Source organism: Rhinopithecus roxellana, chromosome 11 (genome assembly GCF_007565055.1).
Source record: "Rhinopithecus roxellana isolate Shanxi Qingling chromosome 11, ASM756505v1, whole genome shotgun sequence".
In the NCBI taxonomy this organism is placed as follows: Eukaryota; Metazoa; Chordata; class Mammalia; order Primates; family Cercopithecidae; genus Rhinopithecus; species Rhinopithecus roxellana.
In genome coordinates this window covers 135,500,764-135,520,997 of record NC_044559.1, presented here as the reverse complement: position 1 = coordinate 135,520,997, position 20,234 = coordinate 135,500,764, and the positions used below count along the sequence as shown (strand labels likewise).

Genomic DNA, 20,234 nt, shown 5'->3' with positions numbered 1-20,234 from the left:
ACACATGTTCTTTGTAAAAAGATTAGACAATATAAGAAGACAAAAATGAAAATAAAACCAAGAGTCACTGGCAGTCCCACGAATCATAAATATTTTGATATATATTGTTATTGTTATTTATTTTCCTGAGACAGGGTCTTGCTATGTTGCCCAGTCTGGTCTCAAACTCCTGGGCTCAAGTGATCCTCCCAGCACAACCTCCTAAGTGGGATTACAATCTCCCCACACTCAGCTATTCTGGTGCATACAGATGTAGACTTTTTTTCCCCTAGAAAAGTAAAGATTTTTACCAATTTGTGGTAAACCTACCAATCTGTGCTATGGTTAGGTTTCTTCTCACAGGTATATACAGGAACAGCTATTTCCTTTCAGAAGTCTGTGTGCCTACCTTTATTAACTCTATCTTAACTGTGCAAATCTTAACTGTACTAGCCCATGACTAAATTTTCCTATACGCATTGAATAATCTAGTTTATTTTTACTATTTCATAAAATTCCCACAGTCAAAATTCTGTGCTGGCTACCTGGTTTATTTTAGAACCAGTAATGAAGTATTGCGACTTTAGTTGCAAATACACATACAAAAAGGACTAATGTAAATTTTTCTTTTCTTTTTTTTTTACCAAGACAGATTTAAACACTTTTGCTTTTATGCCTCCTCTCGTTCCCCAAGTTATATTTGCTTCTTTAACTAAATAATCTAGTTTTAAGACTAACTTCTTATTTAGTCAATGGTCTTTTTTTTGAGACAGGGTCTCACTCTGTCACCCAGCTGGAGTACAGTGGTGGCATCTCGGCTCACTGCAACCTCTGCCTCCCAGGCACAAATGATCCTCTCAACTCAGCCTTGCAAGTAGCTGAGACTACAGATACATGCCACCACGCCTGGCTAGTTTTTGTATTTTTTGTAGAGACAGGGTTTCACCATGTTGACAGGCTGTTCTTGAACTTCTGGCCTCCACCCGCCTAAGCCTCCCAAAGTGCTGGGATTATAGGCATGAGCCACCACGCCCAGTCTAATCAACCGACCTTTAACTCACAGCACAGCGAGGCATTTTAAGCACTTGTTAAGAGACATATAAGAAAATTCATGTGTAGAACTAGCTGATCTGAGTAGACTGTGTCCAAAAGACAAAGATGCCTTACCTTATCTGCATAAATTGGAATATCATGAAATGGAGATATATATTGTCCTTTCTCATTTTCTGCAAAATAAATTAGAAAAAGTTATTACTGTAATTAGTTGTATTGCTAAATGCACATAGTACACTTTTTTTTTCCTGAGACAGGGTCTCTTACTCTGTCACTCAGGATGGTGTACAATGGTGTGATCTTGGCTCACTGCCACCTCTGCTTCCCTCTTGAAGGCTCAAGTGATCCTCCAGTCTCAGCCTCCTGAGTAGCTGGAACTACAGGCATGAGCCACTACGCCTGAATAATTTTTGTATCTTTTGTAGGGAGGTCGTGTCACCATGTTCCCCAGGCTGGTCTCCAACTCCTGAGCTCAAAACAGTCTGCCCACCTCGGCCTCCCAAAGGGCTGGAATCACAGGGGTGAGCCACTGCACCCGACCAGTACACATTTTTAAACCAAGATATTATTCTCACACTAAGCTGGGCGCAGTGGCTTACGCCTGTAATCCCAGCACTTTGGGAGGCCGAGGCGGGCGGATCATGAGGTCAGGAGTTCAAGACCAGCCTGACCAATATGGTGAAACCCCATCTCTACTAAAAATACAAAAATTAGCCGGGCGTGGTGGCAAGTGCCTGTAATCCCAGCTACTCGGGAGGCTGAGGCAGGAGAATCACCTGAACCCGGGAAGCTGAAATTGCAGTGAGCCGAGATCACGCCACTGCACTCCAGTCTGGGCAACAGATCGAGACTCTGTTTCAAAACACAAACAATAAAACATAAAAGTCCTGTTAGGGTCAATTGTGACTTTGCAGTCTGTCCAGTCCTCTATCAGTTTTAAAGAAATTGACAAATGTAATATTATAAAGCTAAAAAAAAGTTTATTTCTATTAAGGAAGGATAAAGCACTTAAAATTTGATAACTATATAGTGAGTTCTAATTATTAGTATTTCTTAAGTTCCAAAGAGTTCCACTTGACAAAAACAGTTACTTCAGCTAGTGCCAAATTCTAGAAGTAACTTTGGTCTCCCATAACGGAAGATATATATAACATATATATTATATACAGAGAGAGAAAATATTAATTGCAAATAACCTAAGTAAAAGCAGTGTGTTTGTTCTGCATATATAGCTTGAAGATCCACCCCTAACCAGTCACCTCTGTAAGCCCTTCCTACAGAGAAATTCTGGAGCCAACACTATATCCAGAAAAACAGTTCCATGAATTATTAGTCAAAAGTTACTGCACTGCCCTTGTTGCTTAATTGCAAAATTAAATAAAATGGGGGGGGGGTAGTTCTCACGCTTCCTGGATTTTATCTGATAGTTAACCTTTGGCTAGATGTTTGCTTTACGGTTCACTTTCCTTTTCCTCCCGCACCAGGCTACTTTTTGCTAGGAGCTTTTTTCCTTCAATGCCTATTCCCATTCGTCCCCTCTACTCCCTGCTTCCCCGTCCTTCATACACCAACTCAGAGTTCGAGGCACCTGGCCATTTCCTTCCAAATAAAACTGTAAAGAGGTTAAAATAGAAGCGCTTGTGGTGACATATTTACGAACGCCTCCGTTATCGCCCATAATCTAATCCTAGTAGCTGGGGGTGGGGGGAGTAAGAGGATAAAGAAAAACCCCAAGTAGCTTTCCTCCACCTACAAGGCCAAAAAAAAAGGTGGTGCCCTAAGGAGCGTGGAGGGCGCCAGCCTGCAGCCTCCCGGTTTCCCCGTGCAGCCCTGTTTCCCCGTGCAGCCCTAGGTGCAGGACTCGGGGTAGGTACCCCCTAGACGCCGAATCTTCTTGCAAAGGTAAAAACTTGGCACTTTCTCAGTCATTCTTCCAGATTGACGTCATCTGTTTGATTTGAGAGGAATAGCTTTCTGTTTCATAAGGATTCCCAGCATCGGCGCTGAGGGAACACAGGCGGCGGAGAGGCAGGAGCGCTACCGGGACCCCGGAGGACCGGTCCAGCGCCTTCACAGAGGCTCCCGATCGGGCCTCAGTTTCCCCTTCTGTAAAACGAGGGGGTGGACTTGGCTCCGCTCAGCGCCCATAATCTGAGCTACGGCGGCGGAATTAAGGTCTTTAGGAAGTCACTGAACCCCCCTCGGAATCGCCGTTCCTCCAAACTGAGCAATCCTCTTACGGGGATTATGCTACCTCCAGGCACCTTTCCAGGGTGGGTCTGTGATTTCCTTTTCCCATCAGACCCTGTCCGAGCCGGACACATGCAAAACTAGCTGGGCCCAGGTTCGGGTACCCAGGGGCGTGACAAAGGGACCATCGCCGTTCAGCGGGGAGAGATGGCCGGAGGCGACCCCCGCCGCCCCGACCGGCGGCGGCAAGTGTGTAATGTGAGGGCCGGCCAGGCCCCACAACGCGTCAGAGATTGGGGCCGAACGCGGGCCGCACCCTCCCGGGGAGGCGAGGCCCGGGAATGAATGGGCGGACGGGCGCGGAGGGGCCGGGGGCCGCAGACACTCACTGAGGAACACTCGGTACTCCAGGGAGAAGGGAGCGGCGCGCTCCTCGGTGCTAAAGCCGCTCATGGTGCCGGAGTCCAGCCGCCGCCGCTGCCACAGAGCCACCAGCCCGCACGCGGCGCCGACAGACTAGCAGAGAGCCCGGCGCCTGCGCACTACGGGTCCTAGACCGGCGGGCGGGGCGGGGAGCGCCTTTAACGCGGCTCCGCTGGCGCTCCCACCCCCGCCGGGCCAACCCCGTGCGCAGGCGCACTCCGCACTCCCGCGCCCCGCCCCTCGGGCCCAGAGTCTGGGACTGCCGCCGGGGATCAGAGCCTGAGCCACGTGGCTGTCGCCGGCGCTGGCTCTATTCCTTCGGCGTTGGGCTCTGACCCGGGAGGGCAAATGCGCAGGACTAGCTAGGAGTTGACCGCCGACCACGTACACAGGGAACTCACCTTTGATTCTCACACACTCCTCCCCGTAGACCTATTCCTTATCTCAAAAGGCGTTGATAAGTCATCTGCTTCCCCAGACAGGCCCTGCTTGCGCTCTTAAAGGTGAGCATTTTTCTGATCCGTCTTAACAAAGTTGAGCCATATTACGGACGCCCCTAGTGGCTACCAGTAAGTCGCTCCTCCACTTTCTATAATCTCTCTGACTCCGTTGCTTATCTGGGAAGCGAAGATAGTAATAGTAACTATTTCATGAGTTACTGGGATGATTACCCGAGTTAATACACGTCAAATGCTTGGAGCAGAGCCTGGGTCTTTGTAAACACTTTGGAAGTTGTTACTGTCACCCTCCCCAGTGGGGGAAGATTTACTACCCTCTTTCCCCTACCCGCCCCCTCACCACCTTACTTAACCCACCTGGGTCCCCAGGGGCTTCAGATGGAAGCATTGGGAAAGTCCAGGCGTGAGCTAGAGTTGGCTCCTTTGAGCTTGTTTTCCTGTTTATATTTCATCATGTCAGGCCAGACCCCAAAAACTAAAGTCTGATAGAGGCAATGGGCAAAATATTTGCATCACTTACCTACCTCCCTGGGCATACATGTTAAAGAAAAAAAGTATATCCAAAATCCTCAATATAAATTAGGAAATTATTATTTACATTTCAAAGAATGCCTAGTTTTATTTGTTAAAAAATTTTCATGGCCAGGATTTATTTAAATAACAGTTTTTCTAGAGCATTAAAGATAATGTGTCTTAAGGACATTTTCAATTAAACTCTTCTTTTCAAAACAATGTCTATTGTAAAAAATGAATATTAAATGAAAACCTAGTAAGATCTCCAGTTAGCTATGGTGTCCCTCCCTTTGTGTCTATCCAACTCCCAAACCCCACTGACACCCATTAATTTTCAGAAGGCTGTGATTCACTGATTTTTTTGAACATTGCACCACACTGTTTTACTGCAGTTAGAACAAAAGGGCAGGAAAAAAAAAATAGTGAAGCAATAGTTTAGTCACTAATTAGAGTCAAGGCCAGGCATGGTGACTTACGCTTTCAATCCCAGGACTTTGGGAGGCCGAGGTGGGCAGATTACCTGAGGTCAGGAGTTCGAATGCAGCCTGACCAACACAGTGAAATCCTGTCCCTAATAAAAATACAAAAATTAGCTGGGCGTGGTGGCACACGCCTGTTATCCCAACTACTCGGGTGACTGAGGCAGGAGAACACTTGATCCCAGGAGGCGGAGGTTGCAGTGAGCTGAGATCATGCCAGTGCATTCCAACGTGGGTGACAGAGCGAGACTCCGTTTCAAAAAAGAAAAAAAAAGTAGGATCAAGTTCAGAGAATATTTTAAGGGGGATGCTCTTTTGATTGGACTGCTCTATCACTTTTCTGCCTTTGAGCAGATGGAACCAATTTTCTTGGAAATACCCAGACTCTCATCTGTGACTGACTTAAGAAGACAGCAGTGATGCAATAATAATGTTCTGCATACACTTTCCCTTTGCCTCCTGCCAGCTCAGAGCAAGATAACAAAGTCTCACTGACCTCCGAACTTGCACACTGGCTCTTGTTTCATCGAATGTATTCAGAGAGCCAGTCAGTACCAGCTCTGGTAAAACACCCAGCCCTGGTGCATTGTAAATTTCCTTTGCAGTCAAGTGTAGTGAGCCTATAGGCCCAAAAGGACCTTGGTCTACTGTGTCTCCCTAGGGCCTAGCACAGTACACAGCCTAGAGTAGATGTTTACTGAATCTTTGCTGGATGAATGGGTAGAGGAATTAATGAAAAGGTGAAGAATACCTTCTTAAGTACATTCGTTTGACAAAGAAGGAGTCCATCTCTTCTCAAATATTATCTTTCTCAGTGACCAAATCTAGTGGCACTTTCCAGTCCATATCCTGTCCTCTTTGCTCTGGGTGACCCTATTGGGTGTCTCAAATTTACTTCTTTGGCTTGCAACTACATTCTCTTTTTTTTTTTTTTTCTTTTTCTTTTATGAAACAGAGTCTCACTCTGTCACCCAGGCTGGAGTACAGTAGTGTGATTTTGGCTCACTGCAACCTGCACCTCTCAGGTTCAAGTGATTCTTGTACCTCAGCCTCCTGAGTAGCTGGGATCACAGGCATGCACCACCATGCCTGGCTAATTGTAGTATTTTTATTAGAGATGGGGTTTTGTCATGTTGGCCAGGCTAGCCTCGAACTCCTGGCCTCAAATGATTCGCCCACCTCAGCCTCCCAGAATGTTGGGATTACAGGCGTGAGCCACGGCGCCAGGCCATGACTGCATTCTCTTCTCATGTTCTTCCTACTTCTTTTTTTTTTTTTTTTGAGACAGAGTCTTGCCCTGTCACCCAGGCTGGAGTGCAATGGTGCGATCTCGGCTCACTGCAACCTCTGCCTCCCGGGTTCAAGCAATTCTCCCGCCTCAGCCTCCCAAGTAGCTGGGATTACAGGGGTGTGCCACCACACCCGGCTAATTTTTTATACCTTTAGTAGAGACGGGGTTTCACCATGTTGGCCAGACTGGTCTCGAAATCCTGACCTCGTGATCCGCCTGCCTCAGCCTCCTAAAGTGCTGGGATTACAGGCATGAGCCACCATGCCTGGCCCGTTCCTACTTCTTTGCTACTCATTTCTCATTCTCCCTCTCAGCTTTCTTCATTTCATCATCTTAATCATCATTGTCTTTCTTATTTCTCATGTTCTCTCTCTCTCTCTCTAGAGAGATACTCTCTGTCTAGATTATCTCATGTATATCTTTGGTGTCAACTACCACCTAAAAGTCCTATAACATGAAAACTTTCAAATCTATAACTAAGTCTTTTTTAACACCTACTGTGGTCATGCTCTGTGATAGGTGGGTAGGGATGTAGCCCTACTAGTCCTTATAGTCAGACCTTAGAGTCTAGAGGATAGACAGACTTCAACAGATAATTATAATCAATTTGGGTGAGTAAAGTGATATAGAAAGTACAGGACATTAGGGGCCAGGCGCGGTGGCTCAAGCCTGTAATCCCAGCCCTTTGGGAGGCCGAGACGGGTGGATCACGAGGTCAGGAGATAGAGACCATCCTGGCTAACACGGTGAAATCCCGTCTCTACTAAAAAATACAAAGAACTAGCCGGGCGAGGTGGCGGGCGCCTGTAGTCCCAGCTACTCAGGAGGCTGAGGCAGGAGAATGGCGTGAACCCGGGAGGCGGAGCTTGCAGTGAGCTGAGATCCGGCCACTGCACTCCAGCCTGGGCGACAGAGCGAGACTCCGTCTCAAAAAAAAAAAAAAAAAAAAAAAGGCCGGGCGCGGTGGCTCAAGCCTGTAATCCCAGCACTTTGGGAGGCCGAGACGGGCGGATCACGAGGTCAGGAGATCGAGACCATCCTAGCTAACACGGTGAAATCCCGTCTCTACTAAAAAATACAAAAAACTAGCCGGGCGACGTGGCGGCCGCCTGTAGTCCCAGCTACTCGGGAGGCTGAGGCGGGAGAATGGCCTAAACCCAGGAGACGGAGCTTGCAGTGAGCTCAGCCTGGGCGGCAGCGCGAGACTCCGCCTCAAAAAAAAAAAAAAAAAGAAAAAAGAAAGTACAGGGCATTACATTATGGGAACAGAAAACTTCTTGAAGGAAGTGACCTGTAACCTGCAATCTGAATGAGACGGGATTAGTAAGGCGAAAGGGACAAGGCCAAAGCCAGAAAACGATTAGGTGAGACTAGGCCAGCAGATCATGAGGTCAGGAGTTTGAGACCAGCCTGACCAACATGGTGAAACCTGTCTCTATTTTAAAAATACAAAAATAAGCTGGACGTGGTGGCGCGCACCTGTAATCCCAGCTACTCAGGAGGCTGAGGCAGGAGAATCTCTTGAACCCGGAAGGCAGAGGTTGCAGTGAGCTGAGATCGCACTACTGCCCTCCAGCCTGGCGACAAAGCAAGACTCCATCTAAAAAAAAAAAAAAAAAAAAAAAAAAAGAGGTGAGACTAGAGAAATAGGGCCAAACTCTAGAAAGCCTTGGAAAGCATTATATGAGGATTGAACTTTCTCCCAAGAGCAATGGGAAACTTAAGAAGGGTTTTTAATGGGAAAATAACATGATCAGAATTGCATTAAGAAAAGGTACTATCCAAGGTACAGCAAGACAGAAGTTCTAGTATTTGATACTATAGTAGGGAAATTACGGTTAACAATAATTCATTATGTATTTTAAAATAACTAGAAGAGAAGATTCATAATGTCGCAAACATAAAGAGAAAATAAATTTTTGATGTGATATTCTAAAAAAAAAAAAAAAAAAAAAAAGAAAAGAAAAGGTACTATCAGCAGCTTAGAACTTGGATTGAGGTTTGATAAGACTAGAGGCAGGGAGACCAATGCAGTCCAATGCAGGGCCCCAGATGAAAGATGGTGGTGGTTTCCTGAACTTGGGTGGTAAAAGAGAAGGCTGATTACAGAGCTGTGTTCAAGGTAGAATCAATGGAATTATTGATTGAATAGTGTGGAAGAGGAGAGAAGTGGAGATTTGAGGATGAGTCCCAGGTTTCTGGCTACAAGAACTGGTTGAGTTGAATGGTGTGTCATTTACTGAGAGAGTCTGGGTGAGATGGAGGGTATTATACCAAACACTGCTAGCTCCCTACCCAATGGCCATATTACCTTCTCTTTTCTAGCAGAATCCTGATTTTGTTCAAGAGACTGGGTGTGATGGTTCACGCCTGTAATCCCAGCACTTTAGGAGGCTGAGGAGGACGGATCACCTGAGGTCAGGAGTTCAAGACTAATCTGCCCAACATAGCGAACTCCTATCTCTACTAAAAATACAAAAATTAGCTGGGCGTGTTGGCACATGTCTGTAATCCCAGCTACTCAGGAGGCTGAGGCAGGAGAATTGCTTGAACCCAGGAGGCAGAGGTTGCAGTGAGCCAAGATCATGCCACTGCACGCTAGCCTAGGCAACAAGAGCAAAACCTCTGTCTCAAAAAATACGTAAAATAAAATAAAAAGAAACTACTGTCTTGTGCACACCTTTGCCTCAGGGCAGACAGCCATTCCTTCATCTTCATGAAATGAGGTTTTTTTTTTTTTTTTTTTTTTTGGTGCGATCTCGGCTCACTGCAACCTCTGCCTTCCCGGGTTCAAGTGATTCTCCTGCCTCAGCCTCCTGAGTAGCTGGGATTACAGGCACTTGCCACCATGCCTGGCTAATTTTTGTATTTTTAGTAGAAACGGGTTTTCACTATATTGGCTAGGCTGGTCTTGAACTCCTGACCTCTGGTGATCCACCTTCTTTGGCCTCCCAAAGTGCTGGGATTATAGGTGTGAGCCACCGTGGCTGGCCTCCACTTTTATTTTTAAGCTTGAAGGGATGCGATGTGGACAGTCCTTAGGCTTCCTAAAGAATACTGAGGAAGTTTTAAAATTACTTTTTGGCTATAGTTGGGCCTCTAGAATATATTGGTAATATATATCTAGAATATAATAGAAATTATTTGTGAAGGTGTTTGTTGCAACTTGATTACCCTTAAAGAAAGTCATAATCTAAGATGGCTGGCTCTGTCTTCCTGGATCACCACTTTTAGCAACATTGTTTATAATTTAGTAAAGTGGTCCCCTCCCTCCCAAGTACTTCATAGTGGTTGTGTAAACTGTTAACTGATGTAAGATCAATCCAAAACAATTTAATCATCCAAAACAATTGAATTGCCTTTTGTGTCCTGGGTAGTCTCTGCTCTCAGTATAGAAATTAGTACTTATTAGATGCCTACAGAGTGCATAGGATGTAAACCCAGCCTAGCCTGGGAGTACATTCAGGAGAAGTGAAGTATACAACCAATTTTTCTAGTGTGAGTATTTTTTTTTGAGACGGAATCTCGCTCTGTCGCCCAGGCTGGAGTGCAACGGCTCGATCTCCGCTCACTGCATCCTCCACCTCCCAGGTTCAAGCAATTCTCCTGCCTCAGCCTCCCGAGTAGCTGGGATTACAGGCATGCACCACCATGCCTGGCTAATTTTTGTATTTTTAGTAGAGACAGGGTTTCACCATGTTGGCCAGGATGGTCTCAATCTCTTGACCTCGTGACCTGCCCACCTCAGCCTCCCAAAGTGCTGGGATTATAGGCACGAGCTACCACGCCCAGCCAAGGAATGAGTTTTAAATGAGCAAAGACAATCATGACTGCCAGTGATTTTTTTCAGTCATGTAAATGTGATACAGTACTGTCCAATGGGATGAAGAGAAGGCTGCTAGAGGGTTTCTGGAACATTTTTCCTTTATCTTAAAAAGAGCATAGTTCCACATGCTTGTTTGAAGTCACAGAGATTTGGGGGCTGTTCGTTACAGCAGCATAATCTAGGAAGAGCTGATTAATACAAATGGCTAACAGTGCTGCAGTTTTCTTATGAGATTTCCACCATGAGGAGAGTTTGCCTGGGAACCAAGCTGCCATGCAGAAATTAGCAAAACAGAAAGACGGAAATTACTTGTGTTCTTAAGATATTATTGGCTGGGCACAGTGGCTCACGCCTGTAATCCCAGCACTTTGGGAGGCCGAGGCGGACGGATCACGAGATCAGGAGATCGAGACCATCCTGGCTAACACGGTGAAACCCCGTCTCTACTAAAAATACCAAAAAAAAAAAAAAAAAAAAAAAAATTAGCTGGGCATGGTGGCAGGCGCCTGTAGTCCCAGCCACTCAGGAGGCTGAGGCAGGATAATGGTGTGAACACAGGAGGCAGAGCTTGCAGTGAGCTGAGATCACTCCACTGCATTCCAGCCTGAGCGGCAGGGCAAGACCCCATCTCAAGAAAAAAACAAAAGATATTTTTGAGCTACTGATTTAACTAACCCTGGAACTACTTTTTCTCTGAACTTCTTGTCTCATTAGATAATAAATTCCTTGCAGTTTAAACGTGTTAAATGGAAAGTTTCTATGACTTGAAACCAAAAATGTCTTGGCTAAGGCAGACTGATAGCTTGAAAAAGGAGTGAAATTCTGACACATGCTACAACAAGAATGTAACTTGAAGACATGAACCTTCGCCATGTTGGTCTCGAACTCCTGGCCTCAAATGATCCACCCACCTCGGCCTCCCAAAGTGCTGGGATTACAGGTGTGAGCCACTGCACCCAACCAAGACTACATTCTCTTCTCATGTTCTTCCTAATTCTTTGCTACTCATTTCTCATTCTCCCTCTCAGCTTTCTTCATTTCATCGTCTTAATCATCATTGTCTTTCTTATTTCTCATGTTCTCTCTCTCTCTCTCTAGAGAGATACTCTCTGTCTACGTTATCTCATGTATATCTTTGGTGTCAGCTACCACCTAGAGGTCCTATAACATGAAAACTTTCAAATTTATATTGAAATCTATTATTATGTTCAGTGAAATAAGCCAAACAAGAAAAGGGCCAATAGTGTGTACCTCCACTTACATGAGGTACCTGGAATAGTGGAATTCATAGAGACAGACAGAAGAGTGGTGGTTGTCAGGGCCTAGAAAGAAGGAGGAAAAAGGAGTTATTGTTTAATGGATGTGGAGTTTCAGTTTGAGGAGATGAAAAAATTCTGGAGGCCGGGTGCCATGGCTCACGCCTGTAACCCAGCACTTTGGGAGGTCGAGGTGAGTGGATCACTTGAGGTCAGGAGTTCAAGACCAGCCTGGCCAACATAGCAAAACCCCGTCTCTACTAAAAATACAAAAAATTAGCTGGGCCTGGTGGTATGCACCTATAGTCCCAACTATTCGGGAGGCTGAGGCAGGAAAATCACTTTAATCCGGGAGGTGGAGGTTGCAGTGAGCCAAGATCGCACCACTGCACTCTAGTCTAGGCAACAGAGCGAGATTGTCTCAAAAAAAAAAGAAAAAAAAAAAGAAAGAAGTTCTGGAGATGGATGGTGGTGATGGCTGTACAATATGAGTGTTCAGGCCACTGAACTGTACATTTAAAAATGGTTTAGATGGTAAAAAACAATTATAAAAGCAGATGTATCTTTTTTCCAAACAAACAAAGTTTGAGACATCTGAGATTAAGTTACTCCAATATTTGTACATAGGATGGTGTATCAGCTAAAGTCAACCAGAGAAACAAAAGCTACTCAAAGTGTTTAAGACAAGAACTTTAAGGCAGGGAGTTGGTCAATAGATAATAAAAGAGTTGAGAAACCAAATAGAGATTGGCAATGGCAAGAAGCCACTATCATCTCTAGGCTGGAGAGATGGGAGCAAGAGGCACGGTCACCCAAAGGGAGCAGTGCAGGGTCTCTGGGTGGAGCTGGCAGCACAGTGGGCCTGTTTATCTGTACAGAGTTGCTGCTGGAGATGCTGCCTGGGGCAGAAAAGGAAGGGAGACACCCCTTCCCTTCCTCAACCACTCCTCCAATCTTCTGTCTGTATCTCCATTGGCTGGGCCCAAATGGAAGCCAGCTTTAGTTAGTCAACTTTTACCTGTTTATGCTGCCGTAACAAACAATATAAAAAATCTCATTTGCTTGTGAGAATGAACACATATTTCTTGTTCAGGTTCCATGGTGGTGACAATAGGTCAGCTATGGTTCTGCCCCATCTGCCGTCCTATTTTCAGCTCAGACTGAAGTAGCATCCCCCATCTTGGTTTTGCCACAGAGGGAAAAAAGAAATGACAGACCATACAATGGCTCACAAGCTTTTGCTCAGAAATGGTATATGTCACTTTCACTCATTCTATGCACAAAGTTCTATGACTTTGGGCCTGGACATATGAATACTCCTCTGGGGGAACTGCAAATGCGTAACCATGTTTAAGACTGTATAATCCTCCTACAGGGAGAGAAGCAATTAATGGGGAACAATAATACCCTCTATTACAAGTCCACCTTCTTAGTCATAAATGTTCATCTCTTCCTTTTCGCAGGAAAAAGACACTCACTTTCCCTAAAGAGTGACACCCAAAAGTCTCAAACAATCCTGGTATCAAGTTTAGTATCTCATGATAATTTCAACATTATGTCCAGATACTGCTCCTCTTCATCCAGAGATGTAAGCAAATGTGACCTATCACCCCACATCTATATCTTTTTATTGTTGTTGTTTTTAAGACAGGATCTCACTCTGTCACCTAGACTGGAGTGCAATGGCACAATCTCAGCTTATTGCAGCCTCAACTTCCCAGGCTCAAGTGATCCTCCCACGTCAGCCTCCCAAGTAGCTGGGACCACAGGTGCACGCCACCACACCCAGCTAATGTTTTATAGAGAAAAGGTTTCCCTACCCCACATCTATATCTGACATGCAATGGTCAAACAGAGACAGAATAAGCACTGAAATTAACACTCTCATTCATAAACAGAAAGAACATCAGTGGTTCTTAGAATTCCAAATCTTTCTGAGTCTAGGAAATGTTCTTTCATTCGGTCCCAGTTCAGCTACCTGGAAGTAGCCCCCTGTTATCATTCTTCAGGGCTCTTGGCTTTACCCTCTGCATTATCCTTCTTGGCCATATCTATTATAGAAAATATCTACTCCATGAGGATTGAGTTGCTTTCTCAGCCTCCTTCCTGCCCACAGAAACTTCAGAGCCCAAAGGTTTTTTTCCCAACAGTCATAGTCCCTTTTAAGCCAGGCTGGTGTGTCTTTGGCTTCACAATGTCCTTGAAAGCTTTGATAGTGCTTTACCTGTCTGATTCTAGTCAGCACTGTGTGTCAATCACCACACCTATAATTCTTTGCTTTCTGGGCATAATTACTAAGGTAACTTGAACAGGCCTCCATGGGAGAACTATGACTTTGGTCTGTTTTCCCTGAGCCATTTTATCCAACAAAGGACTTACTCGGAGGTGTTGCTCAGCCCCTTGGTCTGTCCCAAGGCTAAGTTTTAAGTTGAGACTTAATCAACTTCGTGAATCAAAGCATTTCTCAATATCTACCTTTATTGTATGGAGATGAACAATAGTTGCATCTATCAACCTTGGAACTTCTGGATTCTCTCTTTTTCCTTTCATCCCTGCTTACAAAACACCAAGTTCTTTTCTGAGTTCATCTGTTTATTGTAGAATCCTGTCAAGTGGGGCTAAAAGCAACCAAGTCACATTCGTAATAATCTGTTTCCCACCTCTCTGCCTAAAATCACATGCTATTTAGTATATTGTCTGTCTTTCAGGTGATCAAAGGCTACGTTTTCCTTGCTGCCTACCACTGGGCCCCAAAAGCAACAATACACATTTTGGGACAGCATTCTGCTCTTGGTACCAATTGCTCTATTAGTCAGTTTTTCTAGATAATATTATAATAAACAACCCCTTACCCCAGTTCAAAAGTGAATTCACCATCTCTCCCTTGAGTCTTCTATCTCAGTTAATGATACAGTATCTGCCCAGTCAGCTAACCTGGAAGTTCCTCTGGGTTCTTCGTGGTTGACCTCTGCAGCAGCCACTGGTGGTACCCACCTAATACCTGTTCACTCTCCCTTCCTCCTTTCTAAGCGTACTCTGCTCAGAGACATGCATCCACCTACCACCCCTAACTCAGTGCCATCCCCAGCCCCGGACGAGGAACCTGATCAGTCTAAGTTCGTCATAGTTGTTTCATTCCCCGTGCCCATGACTGGTTTGGTCATGGGTATGTGACACAGTTCTGGCCGTAGCAATGTAAGGGGAGTTGTGAAAGAGGCTTCTGGGAAAGGATCTCTTGCATCTACGAGAGATACATAGGAGGAGGCCCACTCTTCTTCTGTTGAACGTTGTCACAGAAATTTGCCAGCCACTGCCTTACAAGCTGGAGGAGAGGTAGACTTAGGTAATATTGATAAATCTACAATGAAGACGCATAGTGGGACAACCTTAACTCTTGATGGTGTCATTAAACTGCTGAATTAACAACCCTGGAGCTTCCCTGCCTCAGATCTTTTAACGTGAGATAATAAATTGACTTTCTTGTGCTGTCATGTTTAAACCAGTTAGATTCAGGGTATTCTGTTTCTTGCAGCTGAAAAACATGCTAATGGATCCAACTTCTCAACAGCCTTTCACCCTTTCCCCAGACTAGTTAAATTGGGGTTGACTCTAGGTCGAGGGAGGGCATTGATTTGTCTAAATCATTATAATCTCATCCTCATTAACTGTTCAGAAACCCCATCCCAGAACACGGGATTCAGAATGTGGCATTCCCCTGGCCTTAGGGATGGGTTCAGGAATAGGTACCTCACCTAATAATTTGAGCCATTGAGAGTTTGGCACTGCTTGCTGTTAGAGAAACTCATGATGATAGAGATTCCTATCCCCTCCCCGCTTCTCTGAGTCGATGTAAACAAGGAAGCAAGCAGCTTTGATTGCTAGTGGCCACATTCTACACCCTGAGGGAAGCCAGAATGAGGATGCATGCAGGTCACACGGGGTAGATGGAAGAGCAGAGGAATGGAGATGACCTGGGTCCCTGAAGACATTGTTGAGCCCCTGGACCAACCAGTCCTCTGCACTTAGCTGTTATGTGAGCCATTATATTCTTTTTAGTTTAAGCCAGCTTGTGTCAAGTTTCTGTTACTGGCAACTAAAAGCATCATAGGTGATGAGCCATCCTGCCACATCCTCCCAGGCCAGGGAACATTGAACTGAGCTCTCAAACGTCTCTTGAACTTCTTGTTTCTTCTCTATCCCTATTGCCTTAGCCAATCCCAGATTTCTCACCTGAATTCCTGGAAATACCTCTGGCCTTACTGGCCTGCAGCTCCCTTTCCCTTTAGTGTACTCTACGTGCTGCCAACATGAGCTCTAGAAGGTGAAGGTCTCTGTGCGTCCCTTTCTTGCTTCAAACCCTCCTCTCTAAGTGGCGGTCCCTAACTCAGTCTGTAAGACTTATTTCAGGCTTCTTATGGGAACCCTTTTCTGACATCCCTCTGGCTGTTCCCTAACTTTTTTGGCCGACCATGGTACCTGATTGTAGGTTTTTCTCTTTTCTCTCTCTGCTCACTGGACTGTGGAGAGGTCCAATGTTCCCAGACTCAGTAGACACTAAGTATGTTGAGTTTGTGTTAACATACTAGAATTAAGTTTCACCTAAACTGTCACAAATATTTATAAATGTGGAGTTAACAAAACAGGTAATTTGGTGTTGCGTTAAGAACACCGGACTGCCATCCACAAAGCCTAAAATGTTGTTTTGCTGTCAACACCTAGGAGCTATGGGGCCCTCAGTAATATGCCTTCACCTCCATGCAACTTAATTCCCCATCCGCAAAACGGAAATACTGCAGTTACGTTAGTGGTCACATAGCCTACTCTCTACCTTTTCGGAAAGGATCGCTATTTTGCCTGAAAACTTCATTCACAGTGAGGAAGCAAAAGGGAAAAACTACTAATGCAATGGAGAGTAAAAAGTAAACAACTCTTTCATCATGAGTTTATTTTCCGTAATTTATAGCATAGGTAACAGAATCATTTTGCAAAGACATGGACTAGAGAAGAATAAAAGAGGTGATTATGATCATTAGAGGTGGCTTCGAAGGACCAAGAGACAGCACTATGGACAAACAAAATGCACTACACAACATACTCCTCCTGGGGGGCAGTCAAAACACAGAAATGTAGATTGCTCGGTCTCTAAAACAGATTAACTTGGCTGTTCTAACTTCCACACAGAAAGGAAGACAGAGAGGGTGGTGATGGGGGGAGAGTGATTACTCCTGAAACAGAGAGTGATTTAATACCACCACTGGCTGTGTGACAGATAAACTAATTTGCCCAAATCACTAAGCTTGGGTTTTTCCACCCACATTAATTTGGTTGCTTGCACATGACAACAGCATCATTTGTTGGTGACAGGATTCAAAGACCTAGGCATTGCAGCTAGCAGGAGAACACAAACAACTCAAGGCAGGACGCTACAGCCAGTTCAGCAGCTTTTGCTCCTTCTGTGACCACAGGGCAGGGGAGCCCGTGGAAGCTTTGAGGACTTGATGTGGTATTGAGTCAAACTAAATTTAAACCTTTTACCTAAACTGCTGGTATTCCTTCTATCCCAAATCTTTGGAAGCCATTGAAAGTGATGCAAATGTGTCTCATGGCCAAAACAGCAACCTGGAGCCTGTGGCTGGCTGATTTTATTTTTAGGGTTATGGGAGACCTCCATCAAGCCTCTTTTCTGTTACTCTGAAACTCAGTTTCCCAGATATAGGAAGGAGAGACCACAGGAGCTTGGGAATGGCAAAAACCTGGGCTTTGTGGTCAGATAGGCTAAGGTTTGAGTCGCACCTTCAGGACCTCCTAGTTATATAACCTGCAGTAAGTTACTTTATTTCTTGATGAGACTTGCATTTCCAATCTATTGTATGGGAATAATAATAAATACCTTAGTTAATTACTTCATTCATTCAACAGACATTTATTGAGTGCCTCCTATGCACCAGGCAATATCCTAGCTGAATCCACAAAGGTAAGTGAAATAGACATAGTTCCTGTTCTCATGGAGCTTATGGTCCATTGTGAGAAATAAATAACAGACACAAAGTACGTAGTACTATGCCTGGCTGTGTGTTTTTATTTGTTTGTTTGTTTGTTTGTTTGTTTGAGATGGAGTCTCACTCTGTTGCCCAGACTAGAGTACAGTGGCGCTATCTTGGCTCACTGCAACCTCCGCCTCCCAGGTTCAAGTGATTCCCCTGCCTCAGCCTCCTAAGTAGCTGGGATTACAGGTGCCTGCCACCATGCCTGGCTAATTTTTGTATTTTTAGTAGAGATGGGGTTTCACCATGTTGGCCAGGCTGGTCTCGAACTCCTGACCTCAAGTAATCCACCCACCTTGGCCTCCCAAAGTGCTGTGATTACAGGCATGAGCCTCCATGCCTGGCGTATGCCTGACTTTTAATAGACACTGAATACATATTTTGAGTTAACCAGAAATTTAATTATTGAAATTCAATAGCATTTTGATATCTACTAATTCCTTTTTCAGTTATCCCACTCCTCCCTCAGAACCTCTGTACATGATGTTCTCTCTGTCTGGGTTTGTTTTTTCCCCAGCTAGTCACATGGCTCCCTCTCTCACTTCATAGCCATACTCAAACGTCACTTCCTCGCAGAGGCCATTCCTAACCATCTGTTCAAATAGCCCTCCTACTTCTATCACACTATATCCTTTTACCTTGCTTTAGACCCATTCTTAATGGATTTAAAAATCACTGGCTGAGCATGGTGGCTCACATCTGTAATTCCAGCACTTTGGGAACCCGAGGCAGGCAGATCACCTGAAGTCAGGAGTTCCAGACCAGCCTGGCCAACAGATAAAATGCCATCTCTACTAAAAATACAAAAATTAGCTGGGTGTGTTGGCAGGCACCTGTAATCCCAGCTACTCGGGAGGCTAAAGCAGGAGAATTGCTTGAACCCGGGAGGCGGAGGTTGCAGTGAGCCAAAATTGCACCATTGCACTCCAGCCTGGGTGACAAAAGTGAGACTCTGTCTCAAAAAAAAAAAAAAAAAAAATTATATTCACAAAAAAAATAACCCCTTAGATTTAGGGCAAATTTTTGTGCTACAGTCTCTACAATAAAATCATATTATTATTATTATTATTATTATTATTATTATTTGAGATGGAGCCTCACTCTGTCACCTAGGCTGGAGTGCAGTGGCACCATCTTGGCTTACTGCAACTTCCGCCTCCCAGGTTCAAGTGATTCTCCTGTCTCAGCCTCCCAAGTAACTAGGATTACAGGTGCACACCACCACACCTGGCTAGTTTTTGTGTTTTTGGTAGAGACGGGGTTTCTCCATGTTGACCAGGCTGGTCTTGAACTCCTGACCTCAAGTGATCTGCCCACCTTGGCCTCCCAAAGTGTTGGGATTCCAGGCGTGAGCCACCACACCCAGCCAAAATCATGTTTTCAAAAGATAGATTTGAAGATACTTTACAATAAAAGATAGAAGAATAGCCAATAAACACACAAATGTGCGTCACCCAGGCTGGAGTGCAGTGGTGCAATTTTGGCTCACTGCATCCTCTGCCTCCCAGGTTCAAGTGATTCTCGTGTCTCAGCCTCCCAAGTAGCTGGGACTACAGGTGTGCACCACCATGCCTGGCTAGTTTTTATATTTTTAGTAGAGATGGGGTTTTGCCATGTTGGCCAGGCTGGTCTCGAATTCCTGACCTCAGGTGATCTACCCACCTCAGCCTCTCAAAGTGCTGGGATTATAGGCGTGAGCCACCACACCTGGCCCAGAAATTTTCAAAAGGCTAATACTACTAAGTGTTGGCCAGGATGCAGAACACTGGAATACACTGCTGATGGGAGTGCATAATGGTACAGCAACTTTGGAAAGCACTTTGGCAGTTTCTTACACAGTTAAATTATACACAGACCATGCAACCTACCAATCTTGATCCTAGGTATCTACCCAAGAAAATGGAAAACATACATACACATACATATAAGGACTTCTACATGAATGTTTATAGCAGCATTATTCATAATAGCCAAAAACTGCTGACAACCAAATGTCTATCAACTGATGAATGGATAAACAAAATGTGATCTGTTCATACAGTGGAATAGTACTCAGCAATCGAAAGGAAAAACGACTGATACATGCTACAGCATGAATGAATCTTGCAAACATCATTTTAAGTGAAAGAAACCAGACTCGGCTGCAGACTGATTCCATCTACATGACATTCTGAAATCAGATCATTGTTTTCTGGAATCAGGAGCGTGGGAAAGGATTGACTATAAATTAGTACAAGGAAACATTTTAGGATGATGGAAATATCTTCAGTGTCGCGGGGACATAACTATATACAATTGTTAAAACTCATCAAGCAGTACACTTAAGATGGATGAATTTCTTCATAGGCAAGTTCTGCCTCAATAAAGCTATCCTAAGAATGTTAAATATATTGAGAGATACATGCACAGAAAAGGACTCTATGCTTATCTCCTGTGGTAGGATTTGGGTGCTTTTCGTTTTCTTGTCTTTGCTTATCGAGATCTTGTAAAATTTCCACAATGATTATGTAGGGCTTTTGTAGACAGAGAAAAACAACAATAAAATGCCATGATCATAAATAATTGGGTTATTCAACAAGGAATGTATTGTTCATTCAACATTGTTTGTTGTAATGAAGCCCATTTAGACCGCCTCCTTCTCATCTATCTTTCATCAGTGGCACTTCTGAGGGGTGAGCTGAGGAAACGGGTGCAAAAAGGTACAGAGCTTAATAGCAATGCT

General features: G+C 44.6%; 1 protein-coding gene across 1 annotated transcript in view; it reads right to left on the bottom strand.

Moving 5' to 3' along the window:
* Window positions 1-3,782, bottom strand: part of PPA1 (inorganic pyrophosphatase 1) — a 29,704-nt gene extending 25,922 nt beyond the window's left edge. Inside the window, exons 1-2 of the mRNA XM_030940952.1 lie at window positions 3,612-3,782; window positions 1,147-1,205 (exon numbers count right to left, since the gene is read on the bottom strand). Coding sequence (XP_030796812.1) covers window positions 1,147-1,205; window positions 3,612-3,675 — 123 coding nt within the window. The 5' untranslated portion in view covers window positions 3,676-3,782. The remainder of the gene's footprint in view (window positions 1-1,146; window positions 1,206-3,611) is intronic.
* Window positions 3,783-20,234: the final 16,452 nt, after the last annotated feature.